At 52.0% G+C, this 17,607-nt stretch overlaps 1 protein-coding gene across 3 annotated transcripts in view; it reads left to right on the forward strand.

The window, feature by feature from the left end:
• Positions 1–17,607, forward strand: part of LOC111939307 (nectin-1-like) — a 54,126-nt gene that overhangs the window by 28,087 nt on the left and 8,432 nt on the right. For all 3 annotated transcript variants that reach the window (XM_086861463.1, XM_086861465.1, XM_086861464.1), the window contains exons 3-6: positions 11,838–12,188; positions 12,939–13,241; positions 13,709–13,826; positions 15,628–15,779. In XM_086861463.1, the coding sequence (XP_086717589.1) occupies positions 11,838–12,188; positions 12,939–13,241; positions 13,709–13,826; positions 15,628–15,779 (924 nt within the window). The remainder of the gene's footprint in view (positions 1–11,837; positions 12,189–12,938; positions 13,242–13,708; positions 13,827–15,627; positions 15,780–17,607) is intronic.

The following is a 17,607-nucleotide window of genomic DNA, read 5'->3' on the forward strand; positions in this document are numbered from 1 at the left end:
CATCAGGACCACAGGGAGGAGTTTTTGTCTCCCAAGGATTCTTTCTGCACAGTTCCTCCTTTCCATCCTCACCTGAGTGATGGTCCTGGCATGGGAGGTCAAGGCATGGAGCCACAGCATGCTCTGGGTTGGAAAGGACCTTAAAAAACATTTAATTCCACATCCTGCCACAGGCAGGGACAGCTTCCCCTAAGTCCCGTCCAACCTCACCTTGGACACTTCCAGGGATGGAGAGTCCACAATCTCTCCTTGCAAAGCCCAGCCCATCTCCCCTCCAAGCCTCCCTCCTTCTGCCTCCAGTGTTTTGTCTCCAGAGCCATTTCCCCCACCCTGGGCACTCTGGATGGAGGACAGAACTGCTTCTGTGGGAAATGTGATATTTTGGAGCATCCATCCTCGCTCCAGCCCTTTGGGGAGGCAGCAGGCAAGCGGCGTGCTGTGCCGGGGAAGGTGCTCAGGAGTTTCCAGCTTTTCCAAGATAAAAGTTCTGCTGGAAACCTGGAGGACCCTTTCATTCCTTCATTCTTCCTCCCACCAGGAGAGCTGCCTGACATTTTTGGGGTAAAGTTTGTCTTAAAATATGCACAATGTTCTGGAGGAACTGTGTCCATATTGTCATGTCTGCTAAAAAATGTAATAGTCTGGTTTGTGCTCCCTCTCTCTCCCCCCGTCTCTCCCTCTTTTTTGCCCCCAAATCTGAAAGGAACAGGAGTTCTCTCAGCCAGCCTCCCCTGGAGTTGTTAGAGAGTGGAAAGGCGCAAGCAGCAGACGGAGGAGGAGGAGGTGGGCACACCAGGCAGGTGCAGGGTGGGAGCAAATCCGTCTGTCAGGAAGGAGGAATAGACAGGGAATCCAGAGGGAGAGGTGCTGGAGCGGGGCTGTGGGTCCCACACAGCTTGGAGGGCTGGCCCAAGCCCCCAGAAAACTCCTAACCCAGGGACAGGGTGGGATGAAACCCAGGAGAGGATGAATCCAGATGGATCAGAGCCCAGAGTGGGCTGTGGAAAGTGAAGGTGGGGAGAGACACAGGGAGGTGATCTGTGTTTGGGGGTGAGAGCTGTTGGAAAGGTCAGCTGTGGGGATGACTAATGCGGGATGGGCTGGCAGAGTGGGGATGTTGGGCGTTTCAGAGGCAGTTCTCCTTCTGCTTTGAGCTGTCATTTGAAAACTTCCACAGAAAGGAAATTTCAAAAGAAAACTTTGGCCTGGCTTCATGCAAAAATGTCCCTATTCCATGGCAGCCAAAGCACCCCATCCTGACTGCACTCCTGGTTGGTGTTTTACCATAATGCCATTTAAAAGAAATGAGAGTTCACAAGGAAAAAACATTTTAAACTTATCAAAAAGGCCTTTTTTTTGGTGTGGTTTTTTTGTTGGTTTTTTTTTTTTTTTTTTAATCAGATTTTGCCAAAATCAGCATGTTCCAGTAGATGGTTTTGGCTTGGGCTAAGTGACACTTTCCATCAGAAAAATATGCTGTGCTGGAAAATTTTCCACCAGCTTAGGTTATTTTTTCATAGCATGCTTTCCATTTTTGTGGCAGCCCCCAGTTTGAGCTGGGAGAAAGCACACAAGAGTCCCCTGAGAGCAGCTGACCTGATCTTTGGAAGACCAGGATGAATCCCTGGAGTTCTCCCCAGTGGCACAGGAAAATCCATCTGGCATCCACATCCTTCTGCACGTGGTTTGTTGCTCCCTGAGAAGGAAACAGGGAGCCTGGTGCTGATGTAGTTGAGCAAAAGTCAATGAAATCACCATGAAAGTCAATAAAATCTGTCAATTAAGGCAAACTGAGCTGTTTAACCCTGAGAATCCGGGCCTGGTTTCCCTGGCACAGGGCTGGGAATGGGGTGTTGGCTCTTGGCTTGCTCCATCCTGCTGCCTGCTCATGGATCACCATGGGGAGTTGATTGCTTTTTGGTCCTGGCTTGTCTCTCGTGAATCAAGACTTGGGGAAGAGTTTTAGGGCAGATGTGTGATTCCAGCCTGCCACAGGGATTCAGGCCTGTCAGAGCTGCTGGCATCCCAACCTTCCTGCTTGGGCAGGTCTGGGATAAAAGTGAAACACCCTGAGAGAGGCCCCCAAAAGCAGCCCAGTGTGGAGGGCTGTGTTTGAAGGGCCACCTTTGTCCCTGGGCACTGAGGCTCTCAGCACTGGTGTCACTCCACCTCCCGAGGGACATTTGTCATCAAATTCCCCTAAAGTGTTGTGGCACAGCCCAGCTCCTCCCTGGGGCTACCTGGAAGCACAAAGCAACCTGGCTGGAGAATGGGATAATCAGGCATGGACAAATCTTTAATTTCTCTTCCTGGAAGCTCATCCCTGTCCCTCATTGCATTACAATCACTAAGGAGATACAACTTCAAAGTCCCCAGTGAACTCAGCAGAAGCAGTAATGTTCCCACTGAGAGGTGTCCAAAGGGTTATGGGAATTTGTGAAGCCTTCTCTGCAGGACAAATCATCTTCTTATCTGCAGAATTCCCTGCTCCTCCTGCCCTCTGCTCTGGGCTGAAGCTCTCTGTCTCTCTGAGCCCTTCTGGGCAGGTAGGAGTGGCTGTGCCTGTGTTGGTCTCCCAGGAAAGCAAAGCCCAGGCACCCCAGAGAACGGGGTGGGGAGCGTGACCCGTGCTGGGAGGTCTCCCTGCTGGGCTCTGACCCTCCCTCCCTGCTTTCCTCCCCCCTTCCCATGCTCAGTCTGCCTTTAATGGGTGGTCTTGTCACTTGTTTACAGTGCTGGCTCTTGCAGGCCCCTCTAAGCTCAGCAATCACTCCTCAGACAGCCTGGATGGAGGCTGGGAATTTAATGGATGGGAGAGCTGCATCTCCACCCGTGGGGGTCACAGAACGGTTTGGGTTAAAAGGACCTCAAAGCTCATCTCATGGCATGGGCAGGGACACTTTTCACAATCCAAGGTTGCTCCAAGTCCTGTCCAACCTGTCCACAGTAATTCCAGGGATGGGGCAGCCACAGCTTCTCTGGGAAACCTGTGCCAGTCTCTCAGAGTAAAGAATTTCTTCCTAAAATCTAATCTAACCCCGCTTTTCTTCAGTATGTGGAATATTTCAGAAATGTAGGGCTGGCTTTGCTCAGAGGATGAGTGGGACACTCACCCCCAGCCTCAAAGCCTTCCCTAATTTCTGGCACGTTTGTAGCACAAAAGCTCAGAGATTTGGTTGCAAGCAGTTTGCTCATGGTTGGGGAAAATTTAAACCACATTTTGGGGACCTTTAGTGGAGCTCTTGACTGGGCAATGTTTAGGTTTCCACGCTGTGCCTATTAAATGGATTTTGCACTTCATTTCCCTCGGTTTCCTCAGCCGTGGAAACGAGGGTGACTTTGCCATTTGCATTGTGGTGGGTGGGGCTGCAGGGCCTCCCCACAAATGTCTCCATCCCTCCTTCCTCAGGTGAGAACTGCCACCATCCTCTGCAGATCCCCACCTCCAACCAGCTGAGATTGCCGGTGCTTGCCTGGGTGGCCTTGGGCACATCTCTTTGTCATTCAGCACCTCTGGTTTCCCCACCCCTGAAAGCAGGGGTAATAAAGCTTTCCTGCCTCTCAGGGTGTTGGAGGATTAATTAGTTGCTGTTTGAAGAGCCTTTTGAAGATGCAAAGCTTTTTCCATAAATATGCAGAGTGATTCCCGCAGATGGGGCCCGGGTAGGACCAGAGCTGTGTCTGCCTCTGCTCTGTGGAGATCCTAAACCCGGGCAGAAGTGAAATTTGTACAAATTCTTTGCACAGGGGCCTGATGATAAGAAAGCTGAGCAGCAGCAGGCTGGAAATCCATCAGAGCAGTGAATCTGGGGTTATTTTGTACTCACTGTTCTTTCTGGGCTGTTGTTCACGGGCAGGAATCCTTAAACAACCCAGAGAAAGTTGGGAGGTCTGAGCCTTTCCCACTTCCCTGCAGAGATATCTCTGGGGCAAGATAAAAACACATTAAAAGAGAAATCACAGGCAGGGAGCCAGCGAAGGGTGTCTGTCCATTGCATCTGTTGGTGCCATGTTTGCATTTGTCTTGTTTGCAAAGCTTTTCCCTACTTGTCAGCCACCAGAACATATATCACATTCTCCTGGTTACAAAAAAACTTGCTTGTTTCTATCTTTCGAAACAAATTACAGAAGAACAGAGCGTGGCATTCCTGCTTTCGAGAGGAGGAAACATTTCTTTTTAACTTCAGGAGATAGTGAGATATCAGCAATATGTTATATCCTGAGAGATAATGGGAGGAAAGCAAAACCACAGGCAGAAAGCTGTGACTGTTAAACATGCATTTCAGCTATAGGAAAGCAGGAGTTTTGATCTTCTCCATGAAAATTACAGGGCTGGCCAGCACCATCGTGGTTTGGCAGGGATGCATTTTTCACCACGTTTTGGACAGAAGACCAGCGTTTGGATCTTTGATAATTTCCTGTGACCGGGCATCTCTCCTGATGAAAGAGGCTTGGTTTGAGTGGGGACAGAGGGAATTGGCTGCTGGGGCCAGCCAGAGGAGGCTGCCAGTTATTAACCCTGGCGCTGAAGTCACGCCTGAGTCAGCAGAGTTTCGGCTTTGTCCTGTTCCCATTGTGGAGGCGAGTGAGTCAATCCCTACTCCAGCCCTGAGAGCTCCCCCATTTCCTGCTCCAGCTCTGAGCCCACAAACCAGCCAGGGAAGGAAGGATCTGATGTTCTCTCATTTTTTTTTTCTGTGCCATCAAGTTTATTTTTGTTTTTGTCGAATCTCTTCAGTCTCAAGCTCCCTCGGTTCGGAAATGAGGCTCTCCATGGGTTACTATCTTGATCCCCTCTTCACAGCTCCTCATTAAATCTCTCCTTAGCACCTGGAGAGCTCTAATAGCGAGGAGATTTAGCACTGGACCAGAACTCCTTGTACAACATCCAAAGCAACAAGGAAGTCCAGGAAAGAGGCAGAGCAGAGCAAACACTCCTGTGCATTTGGGGACTCAGCCCATCAAGATAAGGTCTCAGGACAGTCTCAGCTTAATTAGCTTCCATCTTCTCAAAGCTCCGGCTTCTTTCCCTTCCTCCACACTTGATTTTCCAGCTTTTCTTCCCCACCCAACCACCAAATAAGCATTGGCTCTGCTTGTGGTCCCCTTTCTTTTGCTTACAGGTTAGAATTGGTAAGCAAAAAGACCTTGTTTTTTTCTTTGCTGGCTGGCAACAAGATGATTCTGGAGAGAAGAGTCTTGGATTTTTGGTTCTTTGTCTTTGCCTGGCCAGATGCCTGCTTTTCCCAGTGCACAATGTCATCATGGACATATCCACTGGTGGAATAGTGGCTGGGGATGAGAAGAGGCAAGTGTCTGAGCTGGAGTGAGGTGGTGGAGACACAAGAGGGGTGGGAAGATTTTTAAGGCTACAAGGGAAGGAGGGCAAATCAAAGAAAGGCACAAGCATTGACCAGCTGGACAGGAAATCCTGGAGACAGGCAGTGGGGAGAGAAGGAGATGTGACGTAGAAACTGCAGGAGAAAGGAGATTGGAGTTGTGAAACAGGGCGCTGGACAGGTGGGAGCAAGAGCACGCAGGAGAAAAAGAGCTGAGGAAGGAGCTGGAGTCACGTCCAGCCCAAAAGGAGAGGGGGAAATGGGCCAAGTGCACTGGGGCAGGCCAGGCAGGAGCATGGGGCAGCCTGGCGTGTGCTCAGGTGTGTGGGAACTGGAGCTGGGTGCCAGGATTAGCTGAGTACGGCGGGGACGGCAGCCTTTGTGCTTTGTTGCTGAGCATGGGCTTTCCCAGCTTTATTGCAGGAAGGCCTTTCCCAGTGCTGTGTCAGCTCTTTCTGCAGGAGCCCTGCTCTGCCAGCCTCCCTGCTTTTGCCATGGGGCATGTTCCCCTCCCCGTGACTTGGGGGGTAAAGCAAAGCAGCTGTGAGAAAGGCAGGGAAGGAACGGCAGGGAGTGAGAGCTGGGAGCAGAGGCAGGCTGCTGTTCCCATCCCACTCCTCTGCTGTGCAGCCCTTTTCCTGGCTGGATGCAGCTGGGGATGTTTGCAAAGTTGAAAAACTCATGGTCTAGTCCAGTGGTCACCAATCTGTGGCCCATCCCACCCTGGCCTCTGCTTTTCTTTCATCTCTTGCTCCAGGAGCACTGGGACAAAAACACGGCCTTGCTCTTGCTTGGGGCCTGTGTGTGAGCCCCAGCGGTGGCTCAGTGACCAGATTTCCCAAAGTGTAACAGGGAATAAGTGGAGCGTTGATGGATCAGGCCCTTTGGGGAAGAGCTTTCATTCAAGGGGCTCCTGAGGCTGCTTTGTGCTCCATTTATCCAGAGAGGAAATCCTGCACAGGCAGGAGAAGGCTTTACCCAAAGGCAGCCAATGGTGGCCTGGCTGGAGGCCTCACTCGATACAAGCCATTGACTGGTCCTGGGATAAAACCATCCCTGCTCTGCTGCCATGGGCTGGATCTGGGTCTGAACCAGTGACCTCGAGGAGAGGGCCCCGTGTTTCCCATGTGCAAGCCAAAGCCCAGCCCAGTCCTTTCTTGTTTGAGAGGGATTTATTTGGCTGAGGGCCAGGCAGGCCATTGTACAATGCTGCCATTTCCCAGCAGCTCCCATAAATCTCTCCCAGCTCCCACTGGGAAGGGGGAAGGGATGCCTGGGCGTGCAGTTTCTCTCTTGGGGTGCCCCCACCCCATCCCAGTGTTATCTCAGGCCTTTCATGTGCAGCCATGTCACCTGGAGCTATAATCTTGCCACATCTCTCTCATCTTCCTTCTAAGGCTCCCCCTCCCCTTGTGTTGGAAACTCAAGTTTTACAATCCCTGTGGTGCTCAGGCTCTGCAGGAGTGAATCACTGGATGACAGGGACACCTCCAGTGAAAGTCTGCTGCCACAGGAAGGGCCTGGGGGTGACTCAGTGGAGCCCACTGACTCACTGGAGCCCACTCCTTCATTGCAATGGGCTCCCAGCAGGGCGAGGCAGGCCCTGTGTTCTTGGAAGAGCAGCAGAATCCTGATTTAAATGCCTGGCAATCAATGCAAAGCCTCCCTGGCAAGAGCAGAGGTACTAACCCCAACCTCCTGGCCAAGTGCCACCTCACACCTTTGCTTCTTGCCACCTGAAATTCCCCTGCTGGGATTTCAGATCCTCTTTCCCGTGTTTCCCACCCTGCCTGACACACCTGGGATGTTTCTTTGGGCTGTTGGAGGCTCTGCCCCACAAGAGTTGTGTTTCTTGTTTTCCTTTGGAAAAGTGAGTTCAGAAACACCAGGAGAGAAATTTTTAAGTGCCACCAAGTGAACAGTTTTGGGTTCCTGTTCCATCCCACTTTTCCCTCATGGAAAATCTGCAGTGTCTGTGAGAGACACGGGACCACGGACATCACTGCCCGTGGCCACAGTGACGTCACAAAATCAGGAGCTTTTTGTGGCAGTTTATGCAGGTTGAAGTGTGATGCATTGATTTGTCCTTCTGGGACAAAGCTGCTGGGACTGAGACCATTGGGAGCGATCCCTGTGACATCTGCATCAGTCATGATATTGCCACACCGAAGGGTGGCTCATCACACTCCTGCCAAGGGCTGTTTCAGTGCCCTTGGGGGGAGATGAGTATCAGGGAACAGGAGGGAGAGAAATTGGTGAGAGGCTCAGCAGAAGCAAAGTTGTGCAAAGCAGAGTGGAGTTCACATGGCTCTTAACAAAGAGGCATTGAGTGAGGTTGTGACAGAGCTCACCCAGAGCCTGGAGATCATTTCCAGAGCTTTCTGTGTGGGGGAGCAAGAACCTGATTTGCAAGTGTGGGAGCCTCGCTGGAACAGCACCTCCTGGGCTTTTAGGAGAAAGGATTTTCTGGCCCAAGAGCCACCACCTGGCACTTGTGCTCCGTCCCCGATGCCCCTGACACCCAGGGAGGGCAGGTCTTCCTTCCCAGCCCGTGTGCCTCAGGGCACCCCGAGCTGTGCCCCCGAGGCCTCGGTGAATATCTGGGCTTGGGATCGTGGGGAAAGGCATCAACACAAACCACTTCAGAGGCCCAGGTGGAGGAGTAGGACCTTCAAGGTCTGCACTAATGAGGTCCTGGCACCAACACGTCTTTGGCGCACGGCTGAGCCCTTTTCGGTCCCTGACAAAAAATAACACCACAAAACTAATGAATAAAACGCAAGTGGGCAAGCTGCAACCTATCCAGCTAATCCTTGCCCGGGTGCTGGCTGCCCCTGGGAGGTGTCAGCATGGATTGGTGGGCACTGGGAGATCTGGCACGGGGTGTGAAAACAGCAGGATCCATCCCAAGCTTTTTCCCTGCCCTACCAACCGCACGGATGGTTCAGCAAAGGAGAAACGCGGCGAATCCCAGCACTTCACACACACACACATCCAGTTGAATATGTTCAAACCCCTCCAGAGGCTGATTAGTGATTTTATTTTCTCCTCCTCTGCCGGCCTTGCGTGCTCATTGCCATCAATTATCTATGCATTTGCCCTGATGAATTATTGAGTGTGTAACGGAGTGAGGGAAGGCCCGCCAGCCCAGCTCAGTCACCTTGCAAACAAGCACTCCCCAGAGCGTGGCAGCAGCCAAATTTGCCCTCTGGCTTCTGATTTAGGATGGGGAGCTGATCCAGCAACTTCCCAAACCCCTTTCTTCCATCTGTCCCCTTTCCTCATCACTGCATTGAGGTGTGGGTGCTCCTGGAGCAGAACAGGTGCATTATTTTCCTGATTTAAGGCTTGGGTGAGTGGAACAGAAAGAGTTTTTCCTGTCTTGCAAAAGAGTTGTTCAGTCACCTGGAAAGGAAACGCGATTTCCGCACTGTGTTTAGGGTTTTTCAGGGTATTTTTTTGTTTGTTTTGTTATTTCTTCTGCTGGGTGTTATTTTTTTGTTTTCCCTTTTCACCTGGAGCCTCGAGAAAGTTTGGAATGTGTTTTTGTCAAAGCTGCTGCATGTAAGGGCCTGAATCCCAGCTTTGGCAGCATTTGGCTTTTGGCAAGCTGTCCTCACTCAACTGGCACCAGCTTTTTCCCTGGCCAAAAAATCTGGCTCTTTATGCCTGGGCACAGGAAGGTTCTGCAGGACCATTCAGGATCAGGATCAGGTTTATCAGCTCCAAAATCCACTTTTTATCCAGTTTATGTCCACACCCAGCCGGTATTGATACACAGATCCCATGGCAGGGGGAGGGTAGAACTGGGAGTTGTTGCTGCTGCTCAAGGTCAAGATAAATAACTTGATTTTTAAAAGAGTCAGTTCATTAATTTGCAGGGAAATCACAGCGTAAAGCAAGGGCACAGTAATGATGGATGGAGTGAGGGACTGGACTGACCTCCCCTGTGCTATCCATCATATTCCCTGCTGGAATGGCTCTAGTTTGATTGACTTTATCTTCATTGAAGGGGCACATCTTGGTTGCCCGTCAGTGGTGGCCTTCAGGCTGGCAGTGCTCATCCAGATGTGCCACGAGGGACTGCCAGCCCTGCAGGGGTGACTCTGGTGGCCTTGCACCCTCTCCTCCCTGCAGCTGGGCTCCTCTGCTGCCGCCCTGGCACCGCTGAGCCGTGACTTCCTGCGGTGGCGGACGGGGCCGCTTTGTTGGGGTGTGGAAATCCCGCTTCAAAGGGCCCCGCTGGGCCCCACGGGGGGTCAGGGAGCTTGTGGGGAGCAGAGCCAGCTGTTGTGGGGAGCAGAGCCAGCTGTTGTGGGGAGCAGAGCCAGCTGTGCCAGCGCCCCAGCCCCGGGCAGGCCCCGCTGGGGACACGAGCCCTTGGTGGAAGAGGCGCTGATGACTCCACGCTCCTCCGGCCCTGGGAGAAGGAGGGAGTGCTGAGCACACCCACCCAGCTGGGCCGTTCCCAAGGCCCTGGCTACGTGATTGAAGTCTCCCCTGCAAGCTCCCACACGCTCGGGGAGGCTCTGGAGCCTTCTGAGCCAGACTGCTTGGCAAAGCTGTTCCTCACCTCGGCGGGTGTGGGCAATGCTGCGAGAGGCTCGCTCACCTCCGGGGTGGAAGGAGCAGCATATGCTGCACAGCGTGGTGGAGACATCTCCCCCCTCCCCTGTCCACCCATTCTTCCCTCAGATCCAGTGTGGCCTCATCTAAACCCAGCCCGTGCCCTCGTTTCATCAGGGAGGGTGTTGTGTGCACAGGCCGCAGAAAAGTCCTTTGCTGTGTCCTGCTGCTGGGACATCCTTCTCCAGAGGGCAAACATGGTCCACATGTGGCTCTCTCCCATCCTCATGCCTCTCCACATGTCAACCCTCTGCTTTGGGGAGGAAAAACCGTGGGGAAAATGGTGCTGGCTGTGCTGGGAGGGGAAGGGTGCACCCTGCCAGCCCCAGAGGACACGGTGGCTCGGTGCGTGCAGGCACATGAGGGCACCAGCGCTTTGCTGTGGCTGTAAGAAGCTCTGGAAAACATTCCTGAGCACCCAGCTGCAGTGCTGGGGTGTGGGGCTTGGCTTGGGGAACAGGGGGCAAGTTCACACAAAGCTCTGGAGCCCGAGTTTCGGTCAGAACTGCTGATGGCTGTGGTCAGCTGGTGGCGTCTTGTGGCCAGGCTGGGTTGTTGGGGCTTGTCCTCGGGGTCACAGGAAGGAGAAGGGAGCAAGAAGAGGCATGGTCGAGATGTGGGGATTAGGATAAGGCTGGGAACAACAAGCAGGGAGTGAGGGGGCAGTGTAGAGTGTGGGTGGGTGGAGGAGAGTTTTGTCTGCCTGCACTTGTGTGTGTGTGAAACTGCAGGAAGGAGACTCTTGGAGAAGTCCCAGGGCACATCTGCCACGAGGACCAACACAGGAGTTTATTTTAGCCTTGGACAGGGAGCCATTCATCCCTGGAAGAACAGAGTAGGGTGACATTTCTGTTAGGAGGTGCTGTCTTGTTTCTCTTGCTCTGCATTTTTCTTTCCCCATCCCCTCTCTCTGTTCCATTACTCTTTCATGTTCTTCACTCTCTGTGCATCTTCCTTTTTTTTTTATTATCCCTTTCTTTCCTCCCCAGCTCCCAGAATCCATCCAATTGCAGATTCTCCCAGAAGCAGGGAGCAAAACCCGCTTTTCTCGTTCTTACCACCTTGCCTCTCTATTGTATTTATCATACAAATACCGGCTGTATAATTACCAGAGCATTATCTCTAAACACACAGATTAGGAAAAGACACAGTGGCAGAAAAGATGAATTTCAGGGTCAGTCTGGTGGGAGATATTTTTCTCCATCTGTCAGGGGAGGACTCAACTGAGACAGAAGAGCTGTCATGAACTGCAGCTCCCACTTCTCAGGAGCACCTTCCACAGAATCAAGGTGGAACGTTCCTAAATTCAGCCACTTCTGGGGTTATAAAAAGGCCACAGAAACGATCTGGATGATACAGGAAGATCGTGCAAGGTGTAGAGGCAGTGCCTTAAAGCCGTTCTCATACGGGAATTATTTCTGCCCTGAAATGAGGGCTGAGTCTTTGCAGCTCCTTTAATTACTGCTGCAGCTCCAATGGGATTAAATGGATGTCTGAGTGTGTGTTAGCATATGTTGGGATGTGCTGTGCTGATAAACATCAGGGCTTTCACATGCCTGCAGACACACACACCCTGCATATTTACCAGAACCGATTCAGTGTCACCCAGAGCTGAAGACAAAAGGGAGGAAGGTGTTATTGATCCAGCCCTGTGCCTTTGGGTGATGATGATGATGATGATGAGCCCTAGGCTGGGCTGTTCATAGCAGGAGGAAGGTGTTTATGACTAAGAATGAAGCTGCAGGTGGATGCAGAAGGTGCCTGTAGCCACAAATTGCTCTTGTATCAGCCATGCCGATAAGAAACAAGTGCAATAAATAGAGGAGCTCCTGGGCAGTACCCAAACGCTCACGTGCTGCTGTTTTGTTGCAGGGCTGCAAGCTCAGACTGTCTTGGTCAATGACAGCGTCTCGGGGTTCATCGGCACCGACGTAGTGCTGCACTGCAGCTTCACCAACCCGCTGCCCAATGTGAAGATCACGCAGGTGACGTGGCAGAAGGCCACCAACGGCACCAAGCAGAATGTGGCCATCTACAACCCTGCCATGGGCGTGTCCATCCTGTCCCCCTACAAGGAGAGGGTGACTTTCCGGAACCCTTCCTTCAAGGATGGCACCATCCAGCTGTCCCGGCTGGAGCTGGAGGATGAGGGGGTTTACATCTGTGAGTTTGCCACTTTCCCAACTGGCAACCGGGAAGGGCAGCTGAACCTCACCGTGCTGGGTAAGGCTCTGGGCAGGCTCTGTAGGGTGAACCTCCGGTCCAACAGAGCTGGAGGAACCTGAGATTCATGTCCTGGGAGCTCAGGGCAAAGGTGAATTCAGGGTGAAAATTGTACCTGTGGTGGATTTTTAAGCTGACTGGGAAGAAGTGAAGGGCAGGGAGCACAGAGCAGGTGGTTCTGAGACAGCTGAGCTGTCACACCTCTTCTTCTTCCCAGGTCTCAGTTCCCCTTTTCCCTCCACATACACTCCTAATGCAGGTGCAGTAACAGTGACCAGATCCCTGTGGGAGTGGTGAGTTTTAATGAGCTGGGGGCTGTCAGGAGAGAAGAAACAACAGATTGATCCTAAACTCAACCAGAGCTTGTCCCTGGAGCTCAGGGCTGTGAGCGAACAGACCCCACCCAAGGTCTATATGATTCATTTTCTCTCCAATATCACTTCCTTTCTAACACAGGGATGGAAACTGGGAGGAAAGGATTGACATTTCATACATCTGTGCATTTAGGGCACCTCCACTATTGTTTCCCTATAAATGATGCAGGGAGATGGTGCAAGATACATAGGCATTGCCATAATGCAATTATTACATGGGAATTATTGCTGGCAATTTGCACAATCACCACAAGCTCTGTCTCAGCCTCAGTGGTGTTAGATAGCTCTTGGGATGTTGCAAACAGAGCAGCATCACTTTTCTAACCATCCCTTTGCACCCTTTTCTCCTCCTCCTCCTTTCTGCACTCCCCTGCAGCCAAGCCCACAAACTGGATGGAGGGCACCAAGAGGCCGCTAATTGCCAAGTCTGGCAGGACAGAAAAGATCTTGGTAGCCACCTGCACCTCCTCCAACGGGAAACCCCCCAGCACCGTCACCTGGGACACGAAGCTGAAGGGGGAAGCGGAGTTCCAGGAGATCCGGAACAGCAACGGCACCATCACGGTGATCAGCCGGTACCGGCTGGTGCCCAGCCGCGAGGCGCACCGCCAGCAGCTCATGTGCGTGGTCAACTACCAGCTGGAGAGGTTCACCGACAGCATCACCCTCAACGTGCAGTGTAAGGGGGCCTGGGCACAGCTGGGAGGGCTCCCTGCTCAGGGCTGGCTGAGGGATATGCTCTGGGAGAACAGGGTTTGTGAGGGGAGCTGCTGCTGGGCTGCTGTCTTGTTTTTGAGGGTGAAAACTGAAAAGATCCTTTGGACTAATGGTGGGTTTTCTCTTTTTCTTACCTTCTTTCTCTGCCTCTGTCATGTCCCTTTTGCTCCCCTACTGTGTCTCTTGTGCACTCCCTCATGTTCCTTGTCCCATCATCTTTCCCTCCTCATGTTATATCTCCTTCTCCTGCTCTCTCATCTCTTCCTATTTCATTTTCTCCCCTTTCCCACAATCCTTTCCTTTTAATCTGTCTCCTTTTCCTACCTGTGCCCCCTCATCTCTTCCCTTTTCTTTTCCTCCCCTTTCCCACAACCCTTTCCTCTCTCCTTTTCCCCTCCTGCTCTCCTCCCTTTCCCCCCACCCCTGCAGACGAGCCAGAAGTCACCATCGAGGGCTTTGATGGCAACTGGTTCCTGAACCGCAAGGATGTGAAGCTGATCTGCAAATCTGATGCCAACCCCCCAGCTCACACCTACGAGTGGAAGCTGTAAGTGTCCCCTGCTGCCAGCAGCAAATGTCACCTCCCAGCAGGGACAGGGAGTCTCTGCAGACACCTCGCTCACCCGCTGGTCACTCGGGACCATTAATGTCAGCGGTGGCACTCCAAGGTACAACCTGTGCCTGTGGTGAAGGTGGCTGCCAGCACAGTGCAGCCTCAATATCCAGGGAAAACTTCCCCTTCTCACCTCACTGGGATAATATTCTGCCCTGGTGACGTGAGGCAGCTGAGATGTGACAAGGTGATTAATGTGCCCAGCACCACCAAGTGCCTCAGTAACAGAGCTGGGAAAGAACCCAGGATTTCCCTGCTTTGAAGGGGCACAAATAACACAAAATTTGTCTGTGTGTGAACAACCTTTCCCTGGACTCAGCTCCAGGAGCCCCTCACGTGACTGACATTAAACAGCAGCTACTCCTTGTCCTCAGGTTTCCAGCTTTTGGCTGAACACACTAAAGGGACTTGAAAAGTGAGTGAGGGGTGTCTGGGCAGTCAGGTGGGAATTGATACAACCTGATGTGGTTCTCTCTGCCGCTCTTTCTTCTCTGTAAGCACTCATGTAGCTTTAAAAGAGGAAGATCAAATGGATCCTTTCTTCTTTTCAGCTGGCATTTGTCATCAGGAGAGAGGCTCTCAACATGGCTTTGCAAGGAGCACATTCTGTCTCATTCCACTTCCTAGATCAAACTGTTCAAAGTGAAAGTCTGAAGAGGATTGTTTTTCTTGCCTTTTTTCCTGGTTCTCCATCCCCAGCTCTCTCCATCTGTTGCTTCTGCCAGTCTGACTTAAACTCTGAGGGGCTCTCTGGGTTCCTCACAACATTTCCAGGAAAGCCTCAGAGGCAAAAATGCACCCAAGGCAGAAGAGATACCACTTGAGGCTATTTCTGTGCCTCCTCCCCTTCCTGGGGGTCTGCTGCTGTTTTGCTCCTGCCTGGAATGTAAAACCCAGCAGTGCTTTTCCTCTCCTCCCATTTGGGTGGCAATGAGCAGCAGTCAGGGGAGCTGTCAGAGGAGGCAGCAGCCTCCTGGAGCATCCCACACCACCCTTTGGAGCTGTGCTCTTGGGTTTGTAGGCTCAGGGCTCTATAGGACCATGGTTAAGGTGTTTTTCCATCAGCTTTGGGATCATTGCCTTGATGGAGCTGGAAAAAACTGTGTTTTCTGGACATATGTGCATATGTAGACATGCAAAATACATGCATTTAGGCACTTTACAATCCTAATTATACCCCCGTTATTCCCTTTTGTTTCTTATAAATTGCTGACAATATGTGCACATTTGGGTTGGGAGGAGGGGAAGGAATTACTTGAGTAATTTTTAATTGCCTAAGAGAAGTAATTACTTTACTTTGCTTCAGTAATTAAGAATAACCAGGCCATGTGTGTATTTTCCTAGCACACAGGGGCTTTTTTTTTTTATTTATTTTATTTTTTTTCATCTGCCTTTGTTCATTTATTTTCTGTATCTCTGGGTTTAGTTTTGCATTATTCCAGTTTCACACTTACCTGACTGTTCTGACGTGGGAAGGGCTCTAAATCAACACTGCTGTCCTTGAGCTCCTTGAGTTGAAATGATCACTGGCTGATCAGGAGAGTTCAGTGGGCAGGAAATTGGGGTAAAACAGGGTCAGGCTGTGTCCCTTTCCTGCCTGCATTAACGGGGATTTTCCAGCCAGCACCTCCAGCTCCTGCACCTGCCCAAGGGCAAGACCCAGAACGTTGGTGTCACCTCTGCAGCGCTGCTGGGTGTCACCTCTGGGGTCAACCATGGTCTCTGTCCCCCCCAGGCCAAACGGGACCCTGCCAGGGAGCGTGGAGATCCAGAACAACACCATCTACTTCAAAGGGCCCGTGTCCTACAGCGTGGCCGGCACCTACGTCTGCGAGGCCACCAACGCCATCGGGACACGCTCGGGCTTGGTGGAAGTCAATGTCACAGGTAGGACAGCACCTGGGCTGCTCTGGAACGTGGAAAAGGAGGTGGGGAGGGACACAAAGGTGTGAGCAGTTGGCATCTACCACTTCCATGTCCTCAGTCATCAGCACTTCCTTCCAAAGGTGGGAATCTCATGATGCAAACGGGGCAGTGGAGTTCTGGGCTTTGTACTGGTTTGCTCTGGATTGTTTTTTCTCCTTTCCTCTCGTGGTCTTTTCCTTTCTTGCACCAATTCAATTTGTTCCCCCCTTGTCTCGTGCTTTGGGTTCAGAGAGATGGTTGCACGTGTTAACAGCAAAGAAATGTCGGGGAGATATTGATCAGAACAAGGGCTAGGATGAGGATGTGGACTGTCAGAAAGGCAGGAGATGGATGAGTCACTTGTTCAGGATGGTGTTTGTTGTTTCTGGTGTTGGGCAACTCTCATGATTCTTCATTTGAGCTCCTTCCAGTGTTGCTCTGTGAACTCAGCTCACCTGCCAGCCACGGATTCCTGGGAGTGCTTGGCGAGCTTTGTTGGCTCCAGGAAGGAATCCCACCCCAGGATGCAGGCAGTGGGAAGTGGTGCTGTCATGTCACAGGAGACAGAAGGAATCTGACGGCCTGCAAAGCAGTGTGGCCACAGGAGGGAGGGAAAGACATGTGGGCAAGCCTAGGTAGTGGCAGGGAGAGAAAGTCATGTCAAGAAATAGCTCCAAGAGAAGAAATAACATATGGCAATAGCCTGATTTCTGAAAGCCAGAGCGACATTGTGAGGCATCACCAAGGGGGAAAAGTGCCTGTGGGTGCTTCGAGAGCACAAAAGGAGCATTCAAGCCATTCCTTTGGGGTAAAAGGAGCAATTTGGGTTATCAGGCAGTGACTGGTGGGTCTCAGGAGGGCTGGAAGTGCCTCCTGGAGCAGTGAGGTGGAGCACAGCCACACTGCAGCGAGCCCAGGGCTGCAAAGAGCCCGGGACAGCATGGGCAGGGAGGTGAATGAGGTTCACTGGGGGCTTCCAAGGCATGGGGAACACAGGACAGGCTCCCAGGGCTGTTACCTCTTCTTCTGTCCAGCCCAAGGCAGTCAGAGCCTCTCCTGCCGCCTCAGTTCTTGGGAATTTTCTGACCTGAGAGTGATGAAACCCCAGCCCCCTCCATCAGCTTTCTCTGGTGGGAAACGCTGAGCAAGCATAGAGGCGAGTCTGGGGCAGCTAAAATTAGCAACTGCTCTGTGTTTGGCACCCTCAGCACCTCAGCTCCCCTCTCTGTAACGTGGGCAAAGCAGGCTAATCTTCCCCTATCCGAGTGCTTCGAGGTCAATGGATGGGATGTGCTAATTAGATGCTAATTACCCGGTATTTATTTATGATCATTATCACTGTAGCAGGCCTTTAATTCACACCTCCTGTCCTGGATCCCTGCCTGCTGAGTTGTTCCTGGTACAGGCATTTCTCTGGGGGCTGTTTCTTTTGCCAGCCAAAGGCACTGGAAGAACAAAGCCCTTTGTTCCCAGCCCTGCCCAGCCACCCAAAACCAGGGCAAGGTCATGGCCAGGATCAGCTGCTGGCCATTCCAGGGGAGTTGTCACCTCAGTGTCCCTGGGGCAGTGCCTGGTACAAACGGAGCTGACTCCCTTTGGCGAGAGAAATCCATCCCACACAGTGTCCAGAACGTCTGAAAGAGTGATCATAGCTTAAAAACCTCCAAGCTCAGCCCTCACACACAGAGAATGAGGTGGAATAGGGACTGAAGAAGACTTTGAGAATAAGAAGCTCTCACTTTCCATCCCTCCATAGCCCCCGTGTCCAGTTCTTGCTGTCATTCTGTCTGTCCAACCACCCCACATCACT

This window comes from Cyanistes caeruleus, chromosome 23, assembly GCF_971803275.1.
Source record: "Cyanistes caeruleus chromosome 23, bCyaCae1.hap1.1, whole genome shotgun sequence".
NCBI classification, from domain to species: Eukaryota; Metazoa; Chordata; class Aves; order Passeriformes; family Paridae; genus Cyanistes; species Cyanistes caeruleus.